The sequence below is a fragment of the Mustela nigripes genome, chromosome 14 (genome assembly GCF_022355385.1).
Source record: "Mustela nigripes isolate SB6536 chromosome 14, MUSNIG.SB6536, whole genome shotgun sequence".
Lineage (NCBI taxonomy): Eukaryota > Metazoa > Chordata > Mammalia > Carnivora > Mustelidae > Mustela > Mustela nigripes.
In genome coordinates, this window is record NC_081570.1 from 9,036,512 (window position 1) to 9,057,096 (window position 20,585).

General features: G+C 45.0%; 1 protein-coding gene across 1 annotated transcript; it reads left to right on the plus strand.

Moving 5' to 3' along the window:
* Window positions 1–282: 282 nt before the first annotated feature.
* AADACL3 (arylacetamide deacetylase like 3) lies at window positions 283–9,894 on the plus strand. The gene is made up of 4 exons (XM_059374670.1): window positions 283–471; window positions 3,408–3,624; window positions 5,152–5,215; window positions 6,922–9,894. The coding sequence occupies exons 1-4, from the start codon at window positions 304–306 to the stop codon at window positions 7,691–7,693; spliced, it is 1,221 nt and encodes a 406-aa protein (XP_059230653.1). The 5' UTR covers window positions 283–303; the 3' UTR covers window positions 7,694–9,894.
* The last annotated feature ends 10,691 nt before the right edge of the window (window positions 9,895–20,585 follow it).

The following is a 20,585-nucleotide window of genomic DNA, read 5'->3' on the forward strand; positions in this document are numbered from 1 at the left end:
AGCAGTGCCCCAGGATGTAAGCTGGAAGTTTGGAGCCCTCATTTCTAGCTGAGGCTGGCTGCATAAACCTCTTTCTCCTGTGCATGGGCGCTGTCCTAGAACTGCGTCCTCACCTGAGTCTGTGACTCACCTGACCTGGCCAGTGCTGGGGAGATGGGGAGATGGGGAGGGCAGGGTGTGGTATATAAGTGGAGGAGGGTGACTGGCTCCAAACCCTGTCCTGAGTGGCCCGCCCTGAGCACAGCCTCCTCTCTTTCTTCTGTGTTGAAACAGCACTCTCTCTTCCGTGTTGAAAACAGCACGATGGCAGTCCCGGTCCTGCTTCTCCTCCAGGCGGCCTGCGTGTTCTCCATGGGGGTTGGGCTGTGGGTTGTCTGCAAACATTTCCTCACTGCAGAAATCCCTGCCGCCATCGGCCACCCCATGAAACTGCGGGTCCTGCACTGTATTTTCGAGCTGTTGGTGACATGGGTGAGTGGTGTGTTTTATTTGTCCTGTCTTCTGGAGGCTGCAGGAGGGAGTTGGGAAAACACCCTTCGGAAGATTGTGGTTGCATTAATGCTACTATCACAGGCGTGGAGGCTAATACGTAACACATTAGTCATGAGGTTCCCAACCCCTTCCTGGTGTTGCTCAAGCAGCAGTGGGCTCGTAGCCACGAAATGATAAAATGACTTACATCCTCCGTTAATGGGGGGGATAAAGCCCTGCTCTAGTCCCGCTTTCCTGCCTTCCAACCTAATTTCTTCACAGCGCACGGCGTGATGCTGTGAAGTGAGGAATGAGCCCCCATCACTCCCTACCTGTTAGGTAGCAGCAGCCAACAATAAAGAGATATGCGGCCAATTAGTAAATTAGTGCTAATTTAGTAAATTAGCAAAACTACAGAATGTGACTTTAGAGGTATATTTTGTTACTTTTGAGAGATGGAAAACTATTTATGGAATATAATCAGATTTTGCTCGTTATTCCTGGTGTGTGAGTTTAATAAAACAGGTATAAATGGGTCATGGGGAGACCAGGTTGTGCATGCGGATTGGTGGTGCTTTTCCAGAGGGATGATGAATTAAACACACAAAAGTGTTGAGTCTCTTACATAATGGAAAGTTAATTGCAAACACCTGTTCTCATGAGGGATCCGTCCTGGAGAAGCACCCTCAGGCTGAAGGTTTCCTACCTTCAAGTTCAGCTTTCACAAAACCCAGTGATTTCTCCTGTGTCTTTCCTGCCCTTGACTCTGACAGTCTGGTAGTCCTGGTTCCCAAATATGGTGACTCCTTTTCCTCATCTGCAAAAGAGGGGGAATAACAGTCTAGACTTTGGAGCATGGGCTCTCAGGAGGTAAGCCATTCTGAGTGCGGCTGATGATGCCTGGGGCAGAGGAAGCCCTCGTTAAGTATTAGCCTTACTGCTATTTGCCGATTTGTTTTTGTTTTTTTTTTCTACAAAGAGGTGTCTTGTGACTCTTGTATGTCACCCACCAGTTCCTAGCTCTAGGATCACTGATGGGAGAGAGAAAGGAAGTCCCAGAGAGCCTCTGCCTTCAGGATGCTCAAACTGTCACGGAAATGTCCATGGGGAGACAGTGAGAAACAAGCAAATTCACTAGAAATTAATTGATTTACGCAGTGACAAGTAATACGAAGAAAGTGGAACAGGGCAGGAGGGAACCACAGGGCTTCTAAGTCCGGGGTTCCCTGAATCTGCAACAGCAACAGAAGGCAGAGTCCCTGAATTTGGGGGAAGGGAAAAACCACTCCATTTCCCCTCGCCTCTAAAGGAAAAGTGGTATTTCCTTCCATTAGGAATAAAGAGGACAAACCACAGTTGTGACAGCAGAACCCGGGGTTTGTCACCAAGGCGCATGCCAGCTGTTTTCAGAGCAGATGACATTTCTTGCAGACATTGCAAAAACCTGTGTGCGGGCCTTGTTTCTCTGAAGTTATGATAGTGTTAATCCAGCCAGTAGGTCTTGCTACTTGGTGTGGTAATAAAGAAACACATGCATTATTACTTGGCCCATGCACCTCCCTGTTTTGATAACTATAATTGAAAAGAAATTGGTTTCCTTGGTAACCCCATGTATTTTACTTTATGTGTTGGAAATGTTCTGTCTCAAGGTCCACAGGCATCACCGAAAGCCAAAAGGACCTTGGGGCAGAGCCGCTCGAAAGAGTGTGCCCAGGGAAGAGCTTACTTTGCTTACTTTTATGGCGTGTTATGCTGACTCCCAGACATAGGAGACAGAATACCATAAAGATGGTCCCTCACCCCAGCCCCCCGGCCCTGACAGCTGACTCCCGGCCAACCTGGTTGCACCCGTGACCCTAACTTTTCCCACTTCCTGTTTCCTAGGAAGCAGATCTTGGGTATTATATTTATCCAAAAAGCTTCAGTAGGTATCTCTAAAAGACAAGAACCCCTGACCTTTCATTTATTTTTATTTTATTATTTTACTTTGTATCCTTTTAAAAATGTAAGTTCGATTATTGGCCATATAGTGGTATTATCAATTTCAGAGATAGAGGTCCATGATTCATCAGTCTTATATCGTACCCAGTGCCCTGCTTAATGTCACCCTGTTACCCCATCCCCCCTCACCAGCAACCCTCAGTTTGTTTCCTATGATTAAGAGTCTCTTATGGTTTGTCTTCCTCTCTGATTTCGTCTTGTTTTTTTTTTTTCTCCCTTTCCCTATGATCCTCTGTTTTGTTTCTTAAATTTTGCACATGAGTGAGATTGTTTGATAATTCTCAGACAGACTTATTTTGCTCAGCATAATACCCTCTAGTTGTGGTTGCCATGTGGTTGCAAATGGCAAGATTTCATTTTTGATGGCTGCATAGTATTCCATTGTGTATATGGACCACATCTTCTTTATCCATTCACCTGTCAATGGACATCTGGGCTCTTCCTACCGTTTGGCTATTGTGGACATTGCTGTTATAAACATCGGGGTGTAGGTGCCCCTTTGGATCACTAAATTTGTATCTTTACCCCCCACCTTTTAAAAAACATAACCACAATGTCATTATCAGGTCCTAATAGCAACTAATGCTTGGAATGGCCATGTTGGCTAGGCTTGTCTGGGACGGCATCTTTGGGATGAGAGGTCATGTCCAGGCCATGGGGGGTGAGTGTTCTGGGTTAGAGGGACCTCGTGGGGTGGCCAGAAGCCTGGTTTATGAGGCTGGGTATCAGGTGCCTGGGGAGAGAGGAGGAAGGGGCAGTGTGGGTGGACCGAGGTGGGCTGGATCTACGGCAGGGTCATGGGGGCACATGCGGTAGAGCAGGACTGTGACTCAGCCTGCCCTCGAGCCACCCTGCTGGGGGCCACGGGCAGCGGCAGGACTCCACTGTGTGAGCGGAAACCCTTCCCACCTCATTTCCTCTTCTCTCACCAACAGGGGATGATTTTTGAGAAACTGAGAATCTGCTCTATGCCTCGGTTTGTCCGTTTCGTGCATGATCTAGTGCCACTCAAGGAGGATCCAGATGTCATGGTCACAGATCTCTACTACGGGACGATCCCTGTGAAGCTGTACCAGCCCAAGGTGTCCTCCTGCACCCTCAGGCCTGGCATCGTGTTCTACCACGGCGGTGGGGCAGTCATGGGGAGCCTGAGTAAGAGTCCTTCGCTCAGATCCCCATCTGTAGTGGGAAAGTCTCAGAGCAGAGTGGGGGGGCACCTGCCTTCCAGCAAGACGGGGCTCTCCCATCACTGTCCTGGAGTCCAATCTGTAAGCTGCTACAGGACAGAGCACGGCCAGAGAGGTAGTGGGGCCCAGATTGGGCTGGCAGCAAAGATATGGAATGTTTGGATCTCTTTCTGGAAGTGAGGAGACCCAAATATGGGGGGGGGTATATATATACACACATATGTATTTATGTATTTATTTGTATAATCTATGTATGTATATGTACATACAGGAAATTCATACAACATAAAATTACCCACTTTAATTGTTAAGATCTTATTAATTTATTTGATAGAGCACAAGCAGGGGAGGGGGAGGGGCAGAGGCAGAGTGACGAGCAGACTCCCTGCTCAGCGGGGATCCTGATTCAGGACTTGATCCCAGGACCCTGGGATTGTGATCTGAGCCAAAGGCAGATGCTTAACCCACTGAGCCATCCAGGCACCTCAAATTAGCTGCTTTCAACTGTACAATTCAGTGGCATTTACTACACTAACAATGTTCTACAACTACCAGCTCTATTTAGTTGGAAATAAGGAGTTTTTTTTAAAAGTGAAAAAACAAACAAACAAACAAAAAACCCAGAGACACAATCTTTTGTTTCGGGCCAGATATTTCCTGAGACAAATTTTGGTACAGACAGGAGAATCAGAAATTTGAGGAGAGTTAATAAGAGGAAAAAACCTCAAAATGAGACAGTTTTATTATCTTAACCTCCCCCACACAGGTGCCCCAAGAATTTAAGGGGAAAAACAATTTTATGTGGTTTCAGCCCTGCCTTCTAAACTGTGGAAAGACAGAAGCCCACAGTGGTAGTAGCCTCGAGAAAATAAGGGATTTCTGGAGCCGTGGTTTGGGTTCTGTCTGCATAATGAATGGCATTAACAGTCAATGGGTATTAAATAATATTATTAGTAATTAATATTTACACGGCAGGCACTGTAGAGACCCTTCATGCGCGTCATCTCATTAACCCCCGCACAGCCCTGTTGTTATCACTGTGCCCATTTTTTAAAAAAGATTTTATCTACTTATTTGACAGACAGAGATTACAAGTAGGCAGAGAGGCAGGCAGAGAGAGAGGAGGAAGCAGGCTCCCCGCTGAGCAGAGAGCCCGATGCGGGGCTCGATCCCAGGACCCTGGCAGAGGCTTTAACCCACTGAGCCACCCAGGTGCCCCAGCATCTCAGATGTTTTGAATGAATTGCAGAATCCACGGGGAAAGAGGGGATCTTAGAGGAAGTTGTTCAGACAGGACGTCCAAGGAGAAATTCTAGCAAGTAGAGGAGGAAGGCTTCTCCGCAGCTGGAAGAAAGTCTGCAAAGTCCCATTAGGATCAACCCCAACTCTCTGTCCATGGTGGTTGTCAGAGAGAAGGGGCAGCCCGTGGTGAGGGCTGCCAACGGAAGCCACTAACCGTCCTAGTGAATGTTAAAAACCTTTTATTTTCTAGGAACCCACTATGCCATATGCTGTCGTTTGTCCAAGGAAAGTGACTCGGTGGTTCTCGCAGTTGGGTGAGCACGGGAATGTGGAGGTGGTGCTGGGTGGTGGCGTGGGAGGCAGGGAGACAAAAGATGCTGGGATTCCAGGACACTGGGGCACGGGATGGGCTGTGAGCAACCCTGAGCGGAGGAAACGAAAGAGACAGAGAGAGAGAGAGGCAGAGAGCGGCACTCCTTCCTGTGGGTGGCCCTCCGGGCATCCCGTGCAGGCTGTCACCTGGAAGCTGTGTGGGGAGGGGTCTTTGTCGAGCAGATCAGGTGCAGAGCTTTGTGCACATGAGCCCCGTTGGGTGGAACGTGCTTCACTGGGCCGAAGAGCCCGGCATGTTCCAGACACTCAGCACCTCCTTCCATGCAATGCCACGGTGCCCCACGTGGTAAACCAGATGAGGGCAGACATTGCCATGGCATTCCCAAGCACTCCCGAAGTGGGGCGGGGGGGCTCACCCGGGTGAGATCTGTCACAGGAACTGAGAAGGATTAAAAAGCCACTCTCTCCTACCTGATCTTGGAGAGTCGACCTCCTAGTTTGGAACCTCAAAGAGGGCTTGGTGGACATGGGGCAGGCGAGACCTCCCGCCCCCACCGCCTGACACAACATCCCACGGGAGTGCCATGGTTTTTCCTGACTAATCTTTCCTGCAGCTTTGTTTAAATGCACGAGCCATAAAGAAATGCCATTTGCTGGGGTCTTAGCAAAGAAAAAATTTCCCAGCTTCCTTGCAGCACAACTGGTTGACTGAGAGTGAAAAATTGGTCCCGGATGAAGAAGGGGAAATCCAGAGAAATCAGTCATTTTATAATTCTCAACTGTGAGATATATTCTGCCTTGGGGAATTCTCGATTCAGCCATTGGCCACAATACTCCTTATAGCTCTGGTCATGCTGAACAAAGACGTCGCCGGTCTATAATACCAGCAACTCTCTACAAGAAAATTAGTTTATGAATCCAAGGAAGATAAGGTTTTAGAGTTGAAACATTGCTGTCCTAGCCTGAACTCAGGACAGCTTAAAAATAGGAGGCATCGGAATGGAAACGGTTGGCAAAAATTCGTTGATCCCATAGAAGAGTTGTATATTTTTAACGTTTGAAGTGGTAACATTTCTCAGAACACCCAGATTTCTGGAATCTCTTGAAAAATGGGGAGGTCTAGCATGCTGGGCAGGTGTGCTTGCATGACAGCAACCTGAGCATGGAGACCAGGGACTCGTGTGGCTCAGCTGCAGGGCAGGAATGGCCCAGAGAGGACACGGCTGACCTGGAGGAGACCCACAGGTTAACTGCTGGTCTCAGCTCACCTGCCAAGGTGAGCTTGGCAGGATTCGTTAGAATAGAAACCCAGGCAAATCTGGAGATGCTCATAAAGGAACATAAGATGAGGGGACAAGTGTGAGTCAAGGATGCACCAGCAGGTTGGTACAGAAAGAAGGGGTTTGTGTTGGTAATTGCTCAATTGTTGAGAGCTCTTGTGGTCGTTGTCTGTCCCCCAAAGGGGCACTGAGACAGAAGGAATAGCAGCCACCACTCACTGAGCCGATACGCCAGACACGGTGGACTGCATGTCCATCACGTCTTTCAAGCCACATACCTTCACTTCACCTGCTCGGGCTTCAGAAAGAGAACTTAATGGAAAGAAATTTGGCCTAAAGGATGCTAGACACAGGTTTGGTTTTGCTAGGGAGCTGGGTGTAAACCGTGTTCCTTGATTCTTTTCTAGATACCGCAAGTTGCCCCACCATAAGTTCCCTGTGGCGCTAAGAGACTGCACTGCAGCTACGACCCACTTCCTAAAGTCCCTGAACATGTACGGCGTGGACCCAGGTCGGGTCGTGCTCTGTGGGGACAGTGTGGGAGGGGGGATGGCAACAGCAATCTGTCAAAGGTTTCTGGGCTGTCCAGATCTCCCCAAGATCCGTGCTCAGATGCTGATCTACGCCAGTCTCCAGGCTGTGCACTTCCAGTTCCCCTCCCATCAGCAGAACAAGAATGTCCCCATGGCCAGCCAAGACTTTGTCTTCTACTGTTGGAGTGCTTTCCTGGACATCAACCCCTCCTGGAAAAGCACTGTCCTGAAAGGCGCCCATTTGCCTGTTGAATTCTGGGAAAAATATAGAAAGTGGTTGGGTACAGAAAATATCCCAGAGAGGTTTAAGAAGGGAACCTACCAGCCAACCTCTGTGCCCTTGAATGAGGCTGCCTATCTGGAGACAAGCCTCGCGCTGGATTTCATGAACTCACCCCTGATTGCAGAAGATGAAGTCGTGTCCCAGCTCCCCGAAACGTTCATTGTGAGCTGTGAGTTTGACCTTCTCCGGGATGACTCGCTGTTGTATAAGAAGCGGCTGGAGGACCTGGGGGTCCCAGTGACTTGGCACCACATGGAGGATGGTTTCCATGGGGTGCTTAGTACCTTAGATATGGGCTGTTTGCACTTTCCCTGCTCTACAAGGATTCTGGATGCCATGGTTCATTTTCTAAAGGGGTTGTGACCATTTTTCCTTCCAAGACTAATGCATTCCACCACCATCTGGTTCCCCAGCAGGGCTCTCTGTTGTGATGGAGGTGATGTTGAGTGGGGCTGGGTCGAGGTTGCCATGTTCTTCTTGCTTCAGATTCCAGAAATGTAGAATGCATGCTTCTGATGTCTGGAGGGAGAGCAGTAGGAGAGACAGGTTTGGGGGCAGGGTGGCGCTCTGTTCCTGTTCACCATTGGGAAAACATGAGCTGATGATCTGCAGCAGTCATCTGAGAGTGAATGATCATGTGAAGGGTGCCTCTGGCTTCCCTGAGGGAGAGTTCAGGCTGGTCTAGGCTGTGGGTAGCCGGAGTGTCCACTTGGCTGGCCTTGGAACGAAAGAGGGACACATCCTGTGCAATCCCATGGGCTCTCAAATCTAGCTCAAAGGATGTGGTTCTGATGTTCCAGACTGCTGGGTGGAGATGGAGAACCTGTTGTCCTTCTCCTTTGGGTACACAGTGATGTTTCCCCCTCTGTTCCTCTGCCTCTGAACTCAGAGTTTCAACTCTTTAGACTGGAAGAGTTAGGACAGGATAGGTTTTGCGTAGTAGTGGTTGGAACCTCTGGCAGATGAAGACAACCCAGAGCCACCTGATGGGGGAGCTCTGGAGCTCTTGGAGTCAAGGGGCCAAAGGGGGCTGAAGATGTGTTTTTGTAAGAACTGTTTCCGTTTTAAGACACAGAATCAGCTCAAATTTGCCTAAATCAGAGAAACAATGTATTGATAGCTATGAATTCTGGGGATAAATCAGGTATCGTTTGATCCAGGAACTCAAACAAGCTGGTGAGTTGCCTTCTTTTCTTTCTTCCATTCTGTGCTCTGCTGCATGGATGGCCCCTTCCGCTCTGCATATGGTGGCCCTAAGCAGCTCCATATTCACACTCTCCAGAGTCCCGTGCCTCATTCTCAGCCATCCCAGCAGAAACCACACTGTAACTCAATGGCTCTGTGGGCTTGCTGAGTAGTGTGTCTAGTTGCCACAACCTAGAGAGTGGAATGCTTTGACCAACCAGGACTATGTTCCATGTCAACCTTGGGGTGGAGGGTGGGATCCGTTCCACTGGGGGCTTGGACTGAGCGTGAGGGAGGGAGGGAGTACTTTCCTCTAATCAACGTTTACTACTCTACTGTAGATATCAATGCTTACTCTGTTGGTGGACATCAATGCTTACGCTACTACAGAAGCTAAATGAACCCTGAATCAGAGTATTTGGAAGGGACAAGAGATGTCAAGGACCACTAGGTCAGTTGACCACCTGTCCTGAGGACATTTCCATGAAAGAGAGGCCCAGATTCCCAGGGTGGTCCTACCTAGTCTTCAGGAAGCTCTGCCCCTGGTTGGCTAACAGCTTTTATAGGCCAAGATCCAAGTCTACTTCACAGAGGCCCCCATGCATGTCCTTGACTTGCTTTCATTGAATGTTTATGCTGAAACACGGGGCAGAGAGGAATCCCACTTCGTGGCTTCTGGATCCATTCACAGCAGAAGACCAGCAGGTGTCTTTGTTGGAAAGATAGGAACCATTCACTGAAAGGGACTGGTCTGGTGACCACTCAGCTGTTGGGCAGGATGGGATCTGAGGAGCATGGTCTCTTCTAGACTAGGTCTCTCAGTTGAGTCTGGGTAGGCTCCTCTCCTGGAGTGTGGTCTTCATTGTTTCACCCTGCCTCTAGACATTGGTAAGTGGGACTGAGCTGACCGTGTGGGCACTTAGGTGGTTAGCTTTTCTACTGTGGGGTGGTGAGGAGTGTGGGAGCAACTGGAGGACCATGCCCAGAGGAGATGTGTTGGTTGCATTTTCAGGACTGGAAGAGCCTCTGGATTTAAATTTCCATCCCCCTCTGATGAGAAAAGAGCTCTTTCAAGTTGCTACCCAGGCAATTTGCAGCCTGGCAATCCTGCTCACACCCATGGACATGCAGATAAGAACCTCAAGCCTAGGATTTCCAGCCATAAGTTCCCACTTCACTTTTCGCAGGGCACCTTTTTAAAATAACCACTTGGGGGGGTCAAGCCCACAAAATGTAATTGACCTTTGCCTCAACCACCTTATCAGAAGCTGGTACTTGCCACCCTGCTCTCTCTCCTGTTTGCTTGAGACCTGAGACAGAGAACTGCCCTTCCCTCATTTCCTTGCACACCCCCAATATGTTTCTAGGATCTGTGAGCAATAAATCTCATGAGTTTATTACCTTCGTGTGAGCGTATTGAAATGACCCCGGGTCTCCACTTCCCCAGGGTGGGAGCTGGGATGCGGAAGGAGCTGTCTGCCTATTCCATGTGGGTGCCTCATGTCTCCTCATTCAGCAGGTCATGATCTGCATATATTTATTTAATCCACCAGCTCTGCACTGCCCGCCCCCCACAACACACTCATTTGTTCATCACATGAATTCTACAAAGTAGGTATTCTTAAACCCATTTTACAGATGAGGAAACAGAGGCCCAGAGTTGTTAATAACAATGCTCATTTCCCATCTCTTTCCAGTCAGACTCAAGACCACATAGTTGGTCAGGTGCTGTGATTGAACCTCTGACCCACCTGACAACACCCCCTTTCTGCCATGTCCCATGGCCCATTAGCCCTTTCCTTTTCCATCATTTAGAATTAAAGGACACGACTGAGCCACATGACCTTATTTGAGTCATTTGCCATCCACCTAGGTGTCAGCTGCTGTTTGATCTGGGTCAGGTTGATGGAGCCAAGTAACTTTTTGCCCATCTGGTTTCCTTTGCTGTTTGACTGCAGCTCTCTCAAAGTCTGAGTGACTTTAGAATTGGTCATTATAGCTGAGATGCCCAGCTAATACCAGCTCAAGGTTGATGGACACCTGCGTACCATTAAGCCCTGACATGGTGCAAGTGTTTTCTCAGTAAATTCCCAGGACTCCCCTGAAAAGATCTGCCAGTTAGTCCAGGGCCAGCTGATAAAGGAAAACGTGTTGAATCCCAAATTGTTCTCATTGGTCAGATGGCAATTGAGGACAAGGTCCCAAGACAAAGTTGGAAAAATGGGCAAAACCAGTCTCTACTGCTCTTCCCTCCACTTCCCTTTTATTGTCTTCCTCATGGTACTCCTCACCCCCATCCAGGACCTCCTTGCCTTTCTGACCCCAAACCTTGTCTCCTCTCTGCCTGCACCCTCTTCTCCAGAGTGACCTATTGCTCTCTGTTATCCCTAGGCTACTATAGTCAGTCTAGGTTAGGTTCTGCTGCAATGACAAGTAGCCCCACAGTCTTAATGGCTTACGACAGCACTGGACTATTTCTTGCTTACATTATACATTACGTGGTCTTCTCAGCTTGGCTGGAGCTCTGCTCCACATCTGTCTGCTCCAGCAAACCAGGCTGATGGAGAAGCCTCTCTGTGAGAAGTTCTCCAGTCTCATGACAGAGGAGAAAAGACCATGGCAAATCACACATGGGCTCCCCAAGCTTCCTTTGACCTTTTGTTGACCAGAGCAAGTCATGCAGCCGCACCTGACATTGACTCAACAGAGAAGCATCATCCTCCCCAAGTGGCAGATATTTTTTTGGATAATATTACAGCTTACCATGCTCACAATCACAATATTTCCATTCTACCTTCAAAACATTAATTGTAAATTATAAAAGTGATACACAAATATATTGTCCTTTTATTTTTAATTTTTTTGAAAGATTTATTTTTTTATTTTAGAGAGAGAGTGCATGTGAATGGGGGAGGGGAAGAGAGAGAGAGAGAATCTCAAGCAGAGTCTGCACTGAGCAAGAAGCCATATGTGGGGCTTGATCTCACAGCCCTGAGATCATGACCTGACCTGAAATGAAGAATCAGATGAATAACCAACTGACCCACCCAGGGACCCTGATATTGTCTTTTTAAGTAAAACCTTCAAATACTGGAGATAAGGCTAACATCCTTTTGGACCACCCTTCCTTCACTCTATCTTGTTGCCTTGTTGGCAGGGGGTGGTCTTCCAATCCTTTAAAGCCTATTTCTATACTTTCACATACACAGATGTGTATCCATGGAAAATATAGGAGCCATATTTTGTGGAATGACTTTGCCATATATTAGTACATAAAAGGTATTATTCTGTACATGTTGTAACACTTGAGTGTTTTCAATCAATGCTATATCTTCGAAATCTAGCCTAGTAAGCAACATAGATTTACCATACTCTCTCTAGCTACTACACAGTATTCCCCACTGTGGCTATATTACAGTTCTTAGCCATTCCCAAGCAGTGGACACATTTGGTCTCTTTCTAGTTTTTCACAGACCAACAAATCCATAGTGAATGTGTCTGCACACATCCGCTTCTGCATGCATGATTCTGTGGTGGGGTCAAGGAGAACTGTTAACTGGCAATATTTTAAATGGTAGATGGTCCCAAGATGACTGTCCTGTTTCCCAGCAGATCTCAACTGGGAGGGAAATCATTGGATCATAACCATCAATCCCAAAGGTAAAAAGAAAATGGATTGGCTTGACAATTAGTAGAGTGGGACCAAGTTGGCATGGCATGGCCATATTTTTAAAAGGAAAGTTCCTTCATTCAAATGAAACTCTCCAAGGATCAGTTGAGGGGTCAGGGCAAGCTGTAACATTATTGGTTTGCTGCCTCCAACACTGATGCTTCCTACAGAAGAAAACAAATGATGCTAGAGCCAGCAGACTGTCTCCTCATTCCCATGGTTGCCATGGCTTGCTCTTTTCCCTGGCTATCTCCACCCCAATATTGTAGCTTGTTGTCTTGCAAATTACTGCACAAAGTTGAATCAGATAAGGCAGTGCCTGGGGTTCAGTTTCAAAGCATTTCTAGTCATAGGAAAAAGCCCTCCTATTTCCCAATTTCCCAAATATGCTCCTCTCCTGTAGGGAAAGGAGTGGATTTTGTCCCCAAGATAAACTTGGTTTAGGCCTGAAGGGAAGAAGGGATTGAATATTTATCTACCCCTTATAGGTGACAGACATCTTGTGAGGTGTTTTATCGGTGACATTTCATTGAATTTACATCACCTCATGGTATTTATTCCCAATTTTTAGATTAGGAAACCAAGGTTGACTTGGGCAATCTTGAAGCTCAAGCCAAGTGAGTCTGAGTTCCAAGTCTACCACCCCCTACTACTTTGTTCCATGCAAAATGCCCCGAGGCAGTTTGGTCATCTTTAAGAAGTGTTTCTAGGTCATGCTGGACCAGGAGGAGGGCAGAAGTCAATCCATGATCTAGCTCTCAGGTCCCGTCTTAGGTTCTGCTTTCTCTGGAAAGCCAAGCAGGGTTAGGTCCTTCTGTGAATTGGCAGAGCATGCTGTCATTCCTCTAACACAGTGCTGAGCACACAGCATTGGGATCATACAATGATCCAAGATGCCTGCCCCTAAACTGGATGCAAGTGATCCCTAAATTTTAACGTCAACAGGTGATTAGAGAAGCAAATGACAGTCACCTCTGCAGAAGGATAACATCATCTTAGACCTACATTACTTTTGCAAATAATTTTTCAGGTACCAGGTACATGAGAAAAGAAGAGCTAGCAAAAAGAAGTCACAGAAACAACAGCGAAAAAGAAAAAAGAAAAAGAAAGAGGGCACCTGGCTGGCTCAGCTGGAGGAGTATGAGATTTTGATCTTGGGGTTGTGAGTTTGAACCCCACGTTGGTTGTGGAAATTAAATAAAACATAAAAAACATTTTAAAAAAAGAGTTGCATACTGTAGAATGGTTCTGCTTATTCTGTCCAAGGAGATGAAATCTGTATCAATATATTTATTCATATAATCTGAATAAACAGAAGAGGTAAATATGTATATAGCCTATGAGTATACTCTACACATTTAAAATATATAAGTATAATCTAGAAATCTATAGATTTGAAAAATTTGGAAGGCAAAGAGTGGTAATTTAAAAGTTCAAAAGGTAGAAGGGTGCTTAGGTGGCTCAGTTGGTTGGGCATCCAGCTCTTGGTTTCGGCACAGGTCATGATCTTGGGGTCATGAGATCAAACCCTGTGTTGGGCTTTGTGCTCAGCAGGGATTCTGCTTGAGATTCTCTCTCCCTCCCTGCCCCCTACATTCTGTCTCTTTGAAATAACTAATTTTTTTAAATTCAAAAGGTAGAAAAATTTAAAATTTGGAACTATAAAATGTGATGTATCTATGAATCACACAGAAATTGTATTCTATTTATTTTTTTAAAAGATTTTATCATTTATTAGAAAGAGAGCATGGGAGAGAGAAAGAGAGCAAGCACAAGCAGGGGGCAGGGCTCAGTCCCACTGAGCAGGGACCCTGCCATGGGGCTTGATCCTAGGACCCTGGGATCATGACCTGAGCTGAAGGCAGAAGCTTAATTGACTGAACCACCCAGCCACCCCTCGAACAGAAATTTTAGAACTGAAAAATGCAACAGATCTAAAATCCCCTGGGTGACTGCACCCTTGAAGAGAGAAGATATGTGAGCTGGAAAGCAGTCAGAATAAATGACTCAGAATCAAGCGCAAAGAGACAAAAGGATAGAAAACACAGAGGAGCCGACAAGAGTCATTGAGGATGCAGTGAGAAGGTGTCACCAGTATGTAATTGGTGTCCCAGAAAACAAGGGGAAAGAAATGAAGCAGAAACAATATTTGAACAGGGTGGCTGAGAATTTCCTAAAGTGAGTGAAAGATTAAGCATTAAAAAGTAATTTCTAGTTTTCAATATATTTTATCTTTATATGCGTTCTTATATCTTCAGGGTAAAATTTCTAAAATGTAATATAATCACACAGTAGAGATGATCGTTAATGCCATGTTGGGGCTCTTTGAAAACACTAAGAAAAATGAGGCACCTGGGTGGCTCAATGGATTAAAGCCTCTGACTTCAGCTCAGGTTATGATCCCACAAGCCCCGCATTGGGCTCTCTGCTCAGCAGGGAGTCTGCTTCTACCTCTCTCTCTGCCTGCCTCTCTGCCTACTTGTGATCTCTGTCTGTCAAATAAATAAATAAAATCTTTAAAAAAAAAGAAAATTGATAAGCATCTGGTAAGAACAATAAAGAAAAGGGAGAGCAGAAATAGTGACTAACAGGAATAGAAAGGGACTTTAGTACAGATCCTAGAGGTATTAAGAAGATGACGAGAGGAGGTTATGCAGTATATGCTAAACAATTGAGAATTAATTTTCTTAAAGATTTTATTTATTTGACAGACAGAGATCACAAGTAGGCAGAGAGGCAGGCAGAGAGAGAGGAGGAAGCAGACTCCCAGATGACCAGAGAACCTGATGCGGGACTCAATCCCAGGATCCTGGGATCATGACCTGAGTCGAAGGCAGAGGCTTAACCCACTGAGCCACCAAAGTGACCCAACAATTGAGAATTTACATGCAATGTGTAAATTCCTAGAAAAGCACAATTTACCAAACTAAATAGAGAAAATCTGATGTGTTTTTATCATAAAAAATACTGAATCCAAATGGAAGCCTTCCAACAAAGCAAACAGATACAAAATGTAAATCTCTTGACCCAGATGCCTTGATTTTCTTATGTTAAGGGGAAATGATATTAATCCAACATAAACTGGCATAGAGAATATAAAAAACAGATACGCTTTTTCTGTGAGACTTAGTAATAAAATTCCACAATGATAATGGAAGTGAACATTATAGGTTGTGAGATTTTGCTCACGGATATAAATATTTCTAAAAAGTATTTAGCAAATTGAATGCATCGGTATATACTAAGGATAATGTATCATGACCAAGTTGAGTTTATACTAGACTGTAAGATCCATTTCACATTGGAGAATTTGTTTCACAAAGTCAATGTAATTTATCACATTAATGTATTAAGTGAGGGAAACTGTGATTATCTTAAGAGATGCAAACCTTAAACATTTATTTATGAAAAAACTTCCAGTTCTTTAGAATAGAAAAAAATTTCTTTAACCCAGTAAATGGCATCGACAAAAAATACCTATAAATAATAATATTATTATTATTTTTAAAGATTTTATTTATTTATTTGAGAGAGAGAGAGTATGAGAAGGGGGAGGGTCAGAGGGAGAAGCAGACTCCCTGCCAAGCAGGGAGCCCGATACGGGACTCTATCCTGGGATTCCAGGATCATGACCTGAGCCGAAGGCAGTCGCCCAACCAACTGAGCCACCCAGGCGCCCAATAATAATATTATTTTAACAGAAATGAAATGTAACAAGGGTTGGCAAAGATGTGGAGAAATGGGACCCCCTGCTGATTGCTGGTGGGTAAGTGAACTGGTATGAACCCTGGGAAAAAGAGTTTTGTGTTGCCAGTTCCTGCCCTAGATATTTTCAAAGATTGGAAGGAGAAAAACTCAGATATCTGTACACCTATGGTCATAGAAGCACTATTTGCAAAAGCCAAAAGGTGGAAATGATCCAAATGTCCAAAAGACGATTGGATAAACACAGTGTGGTCTATAGATATATAATATATATATTATATATATAAATATTATTCAGCCATTATTTGTCCAAAAAAGAAATTCAGAATGAAATTCTGACATGTACTATACCATGGTGAGCCTTGAAAACATTAGGCTAAGTGAAATAAGCAAGACCAAACCCAACCCAACCAAACCAAACAAAACCCACCTTATGCTCTCATTTATATGAGGTACGTGGAAAAGGAAAATTTATGGAGATGAAAAGTAGAACAGAGATTACCAGGGCCTGGGGGAAGTAGAAATGGGGAGCTATTGCTTAATGAGTACAGAGTTTCTGTTTAGAATGATGATAAAACTCTAGAGGTATGGAGTAATGGAAACAAACATACATACTGATGGGGGGAATAAAAACTGATATATTGCACAACATATTTGACACTATGTAGCAATGTTGAAGACCACATATCCTATGACCCAGCAATTCCCTTGCTATAGGTATATATCTTAGAGCAGAAGTTTCTAAGCAAGATCCCTGGAGATCCTCAAGCTTCCTTCAGGGGACCTACAAGGGCTAAACTATTTTCTTAGTAATACTGAGAGGTCATTTGCCCCTTCTCACCATGTCGACGTTGGTACTGACAGTGCAGACGGAGTCGTGGGTAAACCAGCTAATACCTATGCAGGAATCAAAGCAGGGGACCAGCGGCGCTGGCAGTCATGTTCTCCACCACTACACACTTGCAATAAAATAATTCATAATGATGATGATGATAATGATGATGATGTTAGTTTCACTTAAGGTTGTCCTTGATGAAGAAATAAAAGTTCCTAATTTTTAAAAGGATTTATGTATTTATTTGAAAAAGAGAGAAACAGTGAGAGGAAACACAAACAGGGGGAGGGGGAGAAGCAGGTTTCCCGATGAGCAGGGAGGCCGATGTGGGGCTCGATCCCAGGACCTTGGGATCATGACCTGAGCCAAAGTCAGACGCTTAATGACTGAGCCACCCAGGTGCCCCCAAATCACTAATTCTATTAAATCTTTGACCTTTGAGCAGATACCTTTCCAACTGCTGTGTGATGAAACAGAAGGTAGGTGTGTGTAAAACTCTACTGTTGCTACCCAAGAATGATATTCTCTTGAAAGAGAACACTGAAGTTGTAAGCAGAATTATGTGGGCTTTTTTTTGTTTTGTTTTTAATCAAATACCATTTTGACTTGAAGACATGATGGCTAGACAAACCGTGATTATTCAAACTGAACATCTGGGTGACATTTTCTTAAAAATGAATGAAGTACATCTGACCCTTCAGGGAAAAAAGTGGGTATTAGTTATTGTCTGTAACAGAGTTTTGAGCTTTCATACTAAAACTAGAATTTTGGAAACCTTGTATCCATCACTGTGAGCTGGTCAACTTCCTCATGTTTAAGTGTTTTTCTGATCACTGGTGGTATTAGCAGATGCAATTCTTACAACATCATATACTCTGCCAACATTTGGAAGATCCGCAAGTTTCAGCATACCCATGGATTCCAAATGACCACCATGATGTTACAAATGGCAAAAAACTGTTAGATCTACTCACAGCACAAGCTCAGTCAGTGGATTTTAATGGAACAGAGCTCAAAGGGGTGTCCGCACAGTTTCAGATTCCACATGGGAACTAACCAGCAAGAAACTACCACTCACTGAGTTTTCTTTTAGCATCCAAGAATAGCACAGTTAGCTGCAAAGCCTATGAAAATGTTTCTCTCCCTTCTAACTACATATGTATAGGAGGTTAGATTTCCTCCTTTACACCAAACAATATCACACAACAGATGGAATTTTTTAAAATCAATACATAAAAATCAACATATTTACATTAATCTATTGGGTTTGCCCATCCTGTGGTATAAATATTCCCACCATGAAGGATTTTGAGCTCCCAATGTGATTTTACAGAAGGTGGAATTGGGACGAGAGACGCACCGTGGGCGCTCCTGAGCTCTATGACCTGGTTCCAGACCACTAATAGAACCCATATTTTATAAATCCTTTTGGGTCTTCAATAATTTTTTATTTATTTATTTATATATTTTCAGCATAACAGTGTTCATTGTTTTTGCACCACACCAGTGCCCTCCCTAATACCCACCACCTGGTTCCCCCAACCTCCCACCCCCCGCTGCTTCAAACCCCTCAGATTGTTTTTCAGAGTTCATAGTCTCTCATGGTTCACCTTCTCTTCCAATTTCCCCCAACTCCCTTCTCTCAATAATTTTATTTATTTATTTATTTGACAGAGAAAGAGAGACAGCACAAGCAGGGAGAGTGGGCAGGGGGAGAAGCAGGCTTCCCATCAAGAAGGGAGCCAGATGTGGGGCTCGATCCAAGGACTTTGGGATCATGACCTGAAATGAAGGCAGATGTTTAACCAACTGAGCCACCCAGGTGCCCCCTCAATAATTTTTAAGAAACTAGAAATTTGAGAGCCACTGCCCTAGATAAATGGCTGTGTCTTGGCCCCAGAGAACAAGTACAAAAGAGTCATATAGCAACCACAGCTCCATGCAATGTGAGTGAATCTTAAAAATATTAACTATAGGGGCACTGGGGTGGCTCAGTCAAGTAAGCATCTGCCTTCGGCTCAGGTCATGATCCCAGGGTCCTGCGATCCAACCCGGAGTCGGGCTCCCTGTTCAGTGGAGAGTCTGCGTCTCTTTCTCTCCCTCTGCCTCCTCCCCTCTGCTTGTGCTCTGTCTCTCTCTCTCTCTCAAATAAACACATAAAATCTTAAAAAAATATTAACTATATTTAGGAAAATAAACCAGACTCAAATGAATACATGCTATACAGTTCCATTTATACCAACTCCACAAACAGGCAAGGCTAAGCATTAGCTATAGGAATGCATCCTTTGGCGCTCAGCATATTTAAAAAAAAAAAAAAAAGCCAAGGAAGTGACAGATATAGAAGTCAGATTGGAAAGGGCAGTGAGTGTGTGACCCTGGGCTGCTGGGTCTGTTCTGTTTCTTGACCTCCGTGCTGTTTTGTGGGGGTGTGCTCTACTGTAATTCATTTATCTGTACATTTATTTATTTATCTTAAAAGCTTTTATTTATTTATTTAACAGAGAGAGAGGTCACAAGTAGGCAGAGAGGCAGGTGCGGCGGGGGGTGAAATCAGGATCCCTGCTGAGCAGAGAGCCAGATTCTGGGCTCCATCCCAGGACCCTGGGATCATGACCTGAGCTGAAGGCAGAGGCTTAACCCACTGAGCCCTCCAGGTGCCCCTGTACATTTATTTTTAATGTATTTGTTCATATTGTGTTATTTTATAATTAAAAGTTTTAAAAAATGGAATGATACAGAATGCATGACTCCCCTGTACTTAGATCAGAAGGACATCCCTTCTTCACAGCTCTAGCCTGTCCAGGCAGTTGTCCCTACCAAATAGAGGTTTGCCATGCCCCGTGGTGTGTCTTCAGGTCTTCTCTCCGTCACATAGTTAGTTTCAAGAGGGAACAAATAATTTCTTGGGGTTCCTCTTCTTTTGTTTAAAGGCTGTTGGAAAATACGTTCTCTGAATTACCTACTTGAAGCTGGATGTTTTCATTTGTGGCAAGTGAGACTACAGGGTTCTGCTTCTTTAAGTCAACTGTAGCAGAGGCACCTTTCTCTGTTAGCATTTTTTTTTTTAACAGCTACAAAGTATTTCATTATGTGGATGTGCCATAATTTATTGAATCTGCCCTCCCTTGATAGAGAGGTAGTTTCTAATTTTTTTTTGTTTTGTCTTGTGAACAAAGAAAATAATGGCCTTTTTCCCATTGGACCTCAGTGGGGTCCCTCTGTGGGGATGGGGTCCTGGTCTAGTTACATTCTGCACACTACACCCACAGCTCAGTGCTCAAGATGTAGCATTTGCTCAATAAAATGATTGGGGAGGGGTGAATGAAGACCAACTGAAAAAACCACATGGTATCAGTTTGAGCACAAAGATAGGATTTTTTGTGGAAACCCCTTGGGCAAAGGGGCAGACAAGCACTAACTGGAGCCCAGGGGTCTAGGCCCAAATCAGAGTGGATTCAAATCCCAGCTCTCCCACGTGGACAACATTAAACAGCCACTTAATCTCTCCCTGCTTCACTGTTCTCATCTATAAAATGGGTGTAACAGTGGTCTCTGTTTCAAAGGGCTGCTGTGAGAATTACATGAGTGACTACATGCAAATATCTCTGCATGGGCCTAGCCCATCAGCACTAGAGTAATAGAATTAGTCCTAGAATGTAATCATCTCAACTCACCCTTGTTAAATAACCCTAACAATGATGCCTCTCACAGGACGACAACACGAAAATAAGGTCCTTCTGGCCCTGCATTTGTGGTGGTTATTGTTGGTTTGATTTGCTTCTGTGGGGTCGGTTTGGCTCCTGAAGAATCAGCTTCCCCCTTAAGGAGACTATTTATCTGCAGAGCCTATCACCATG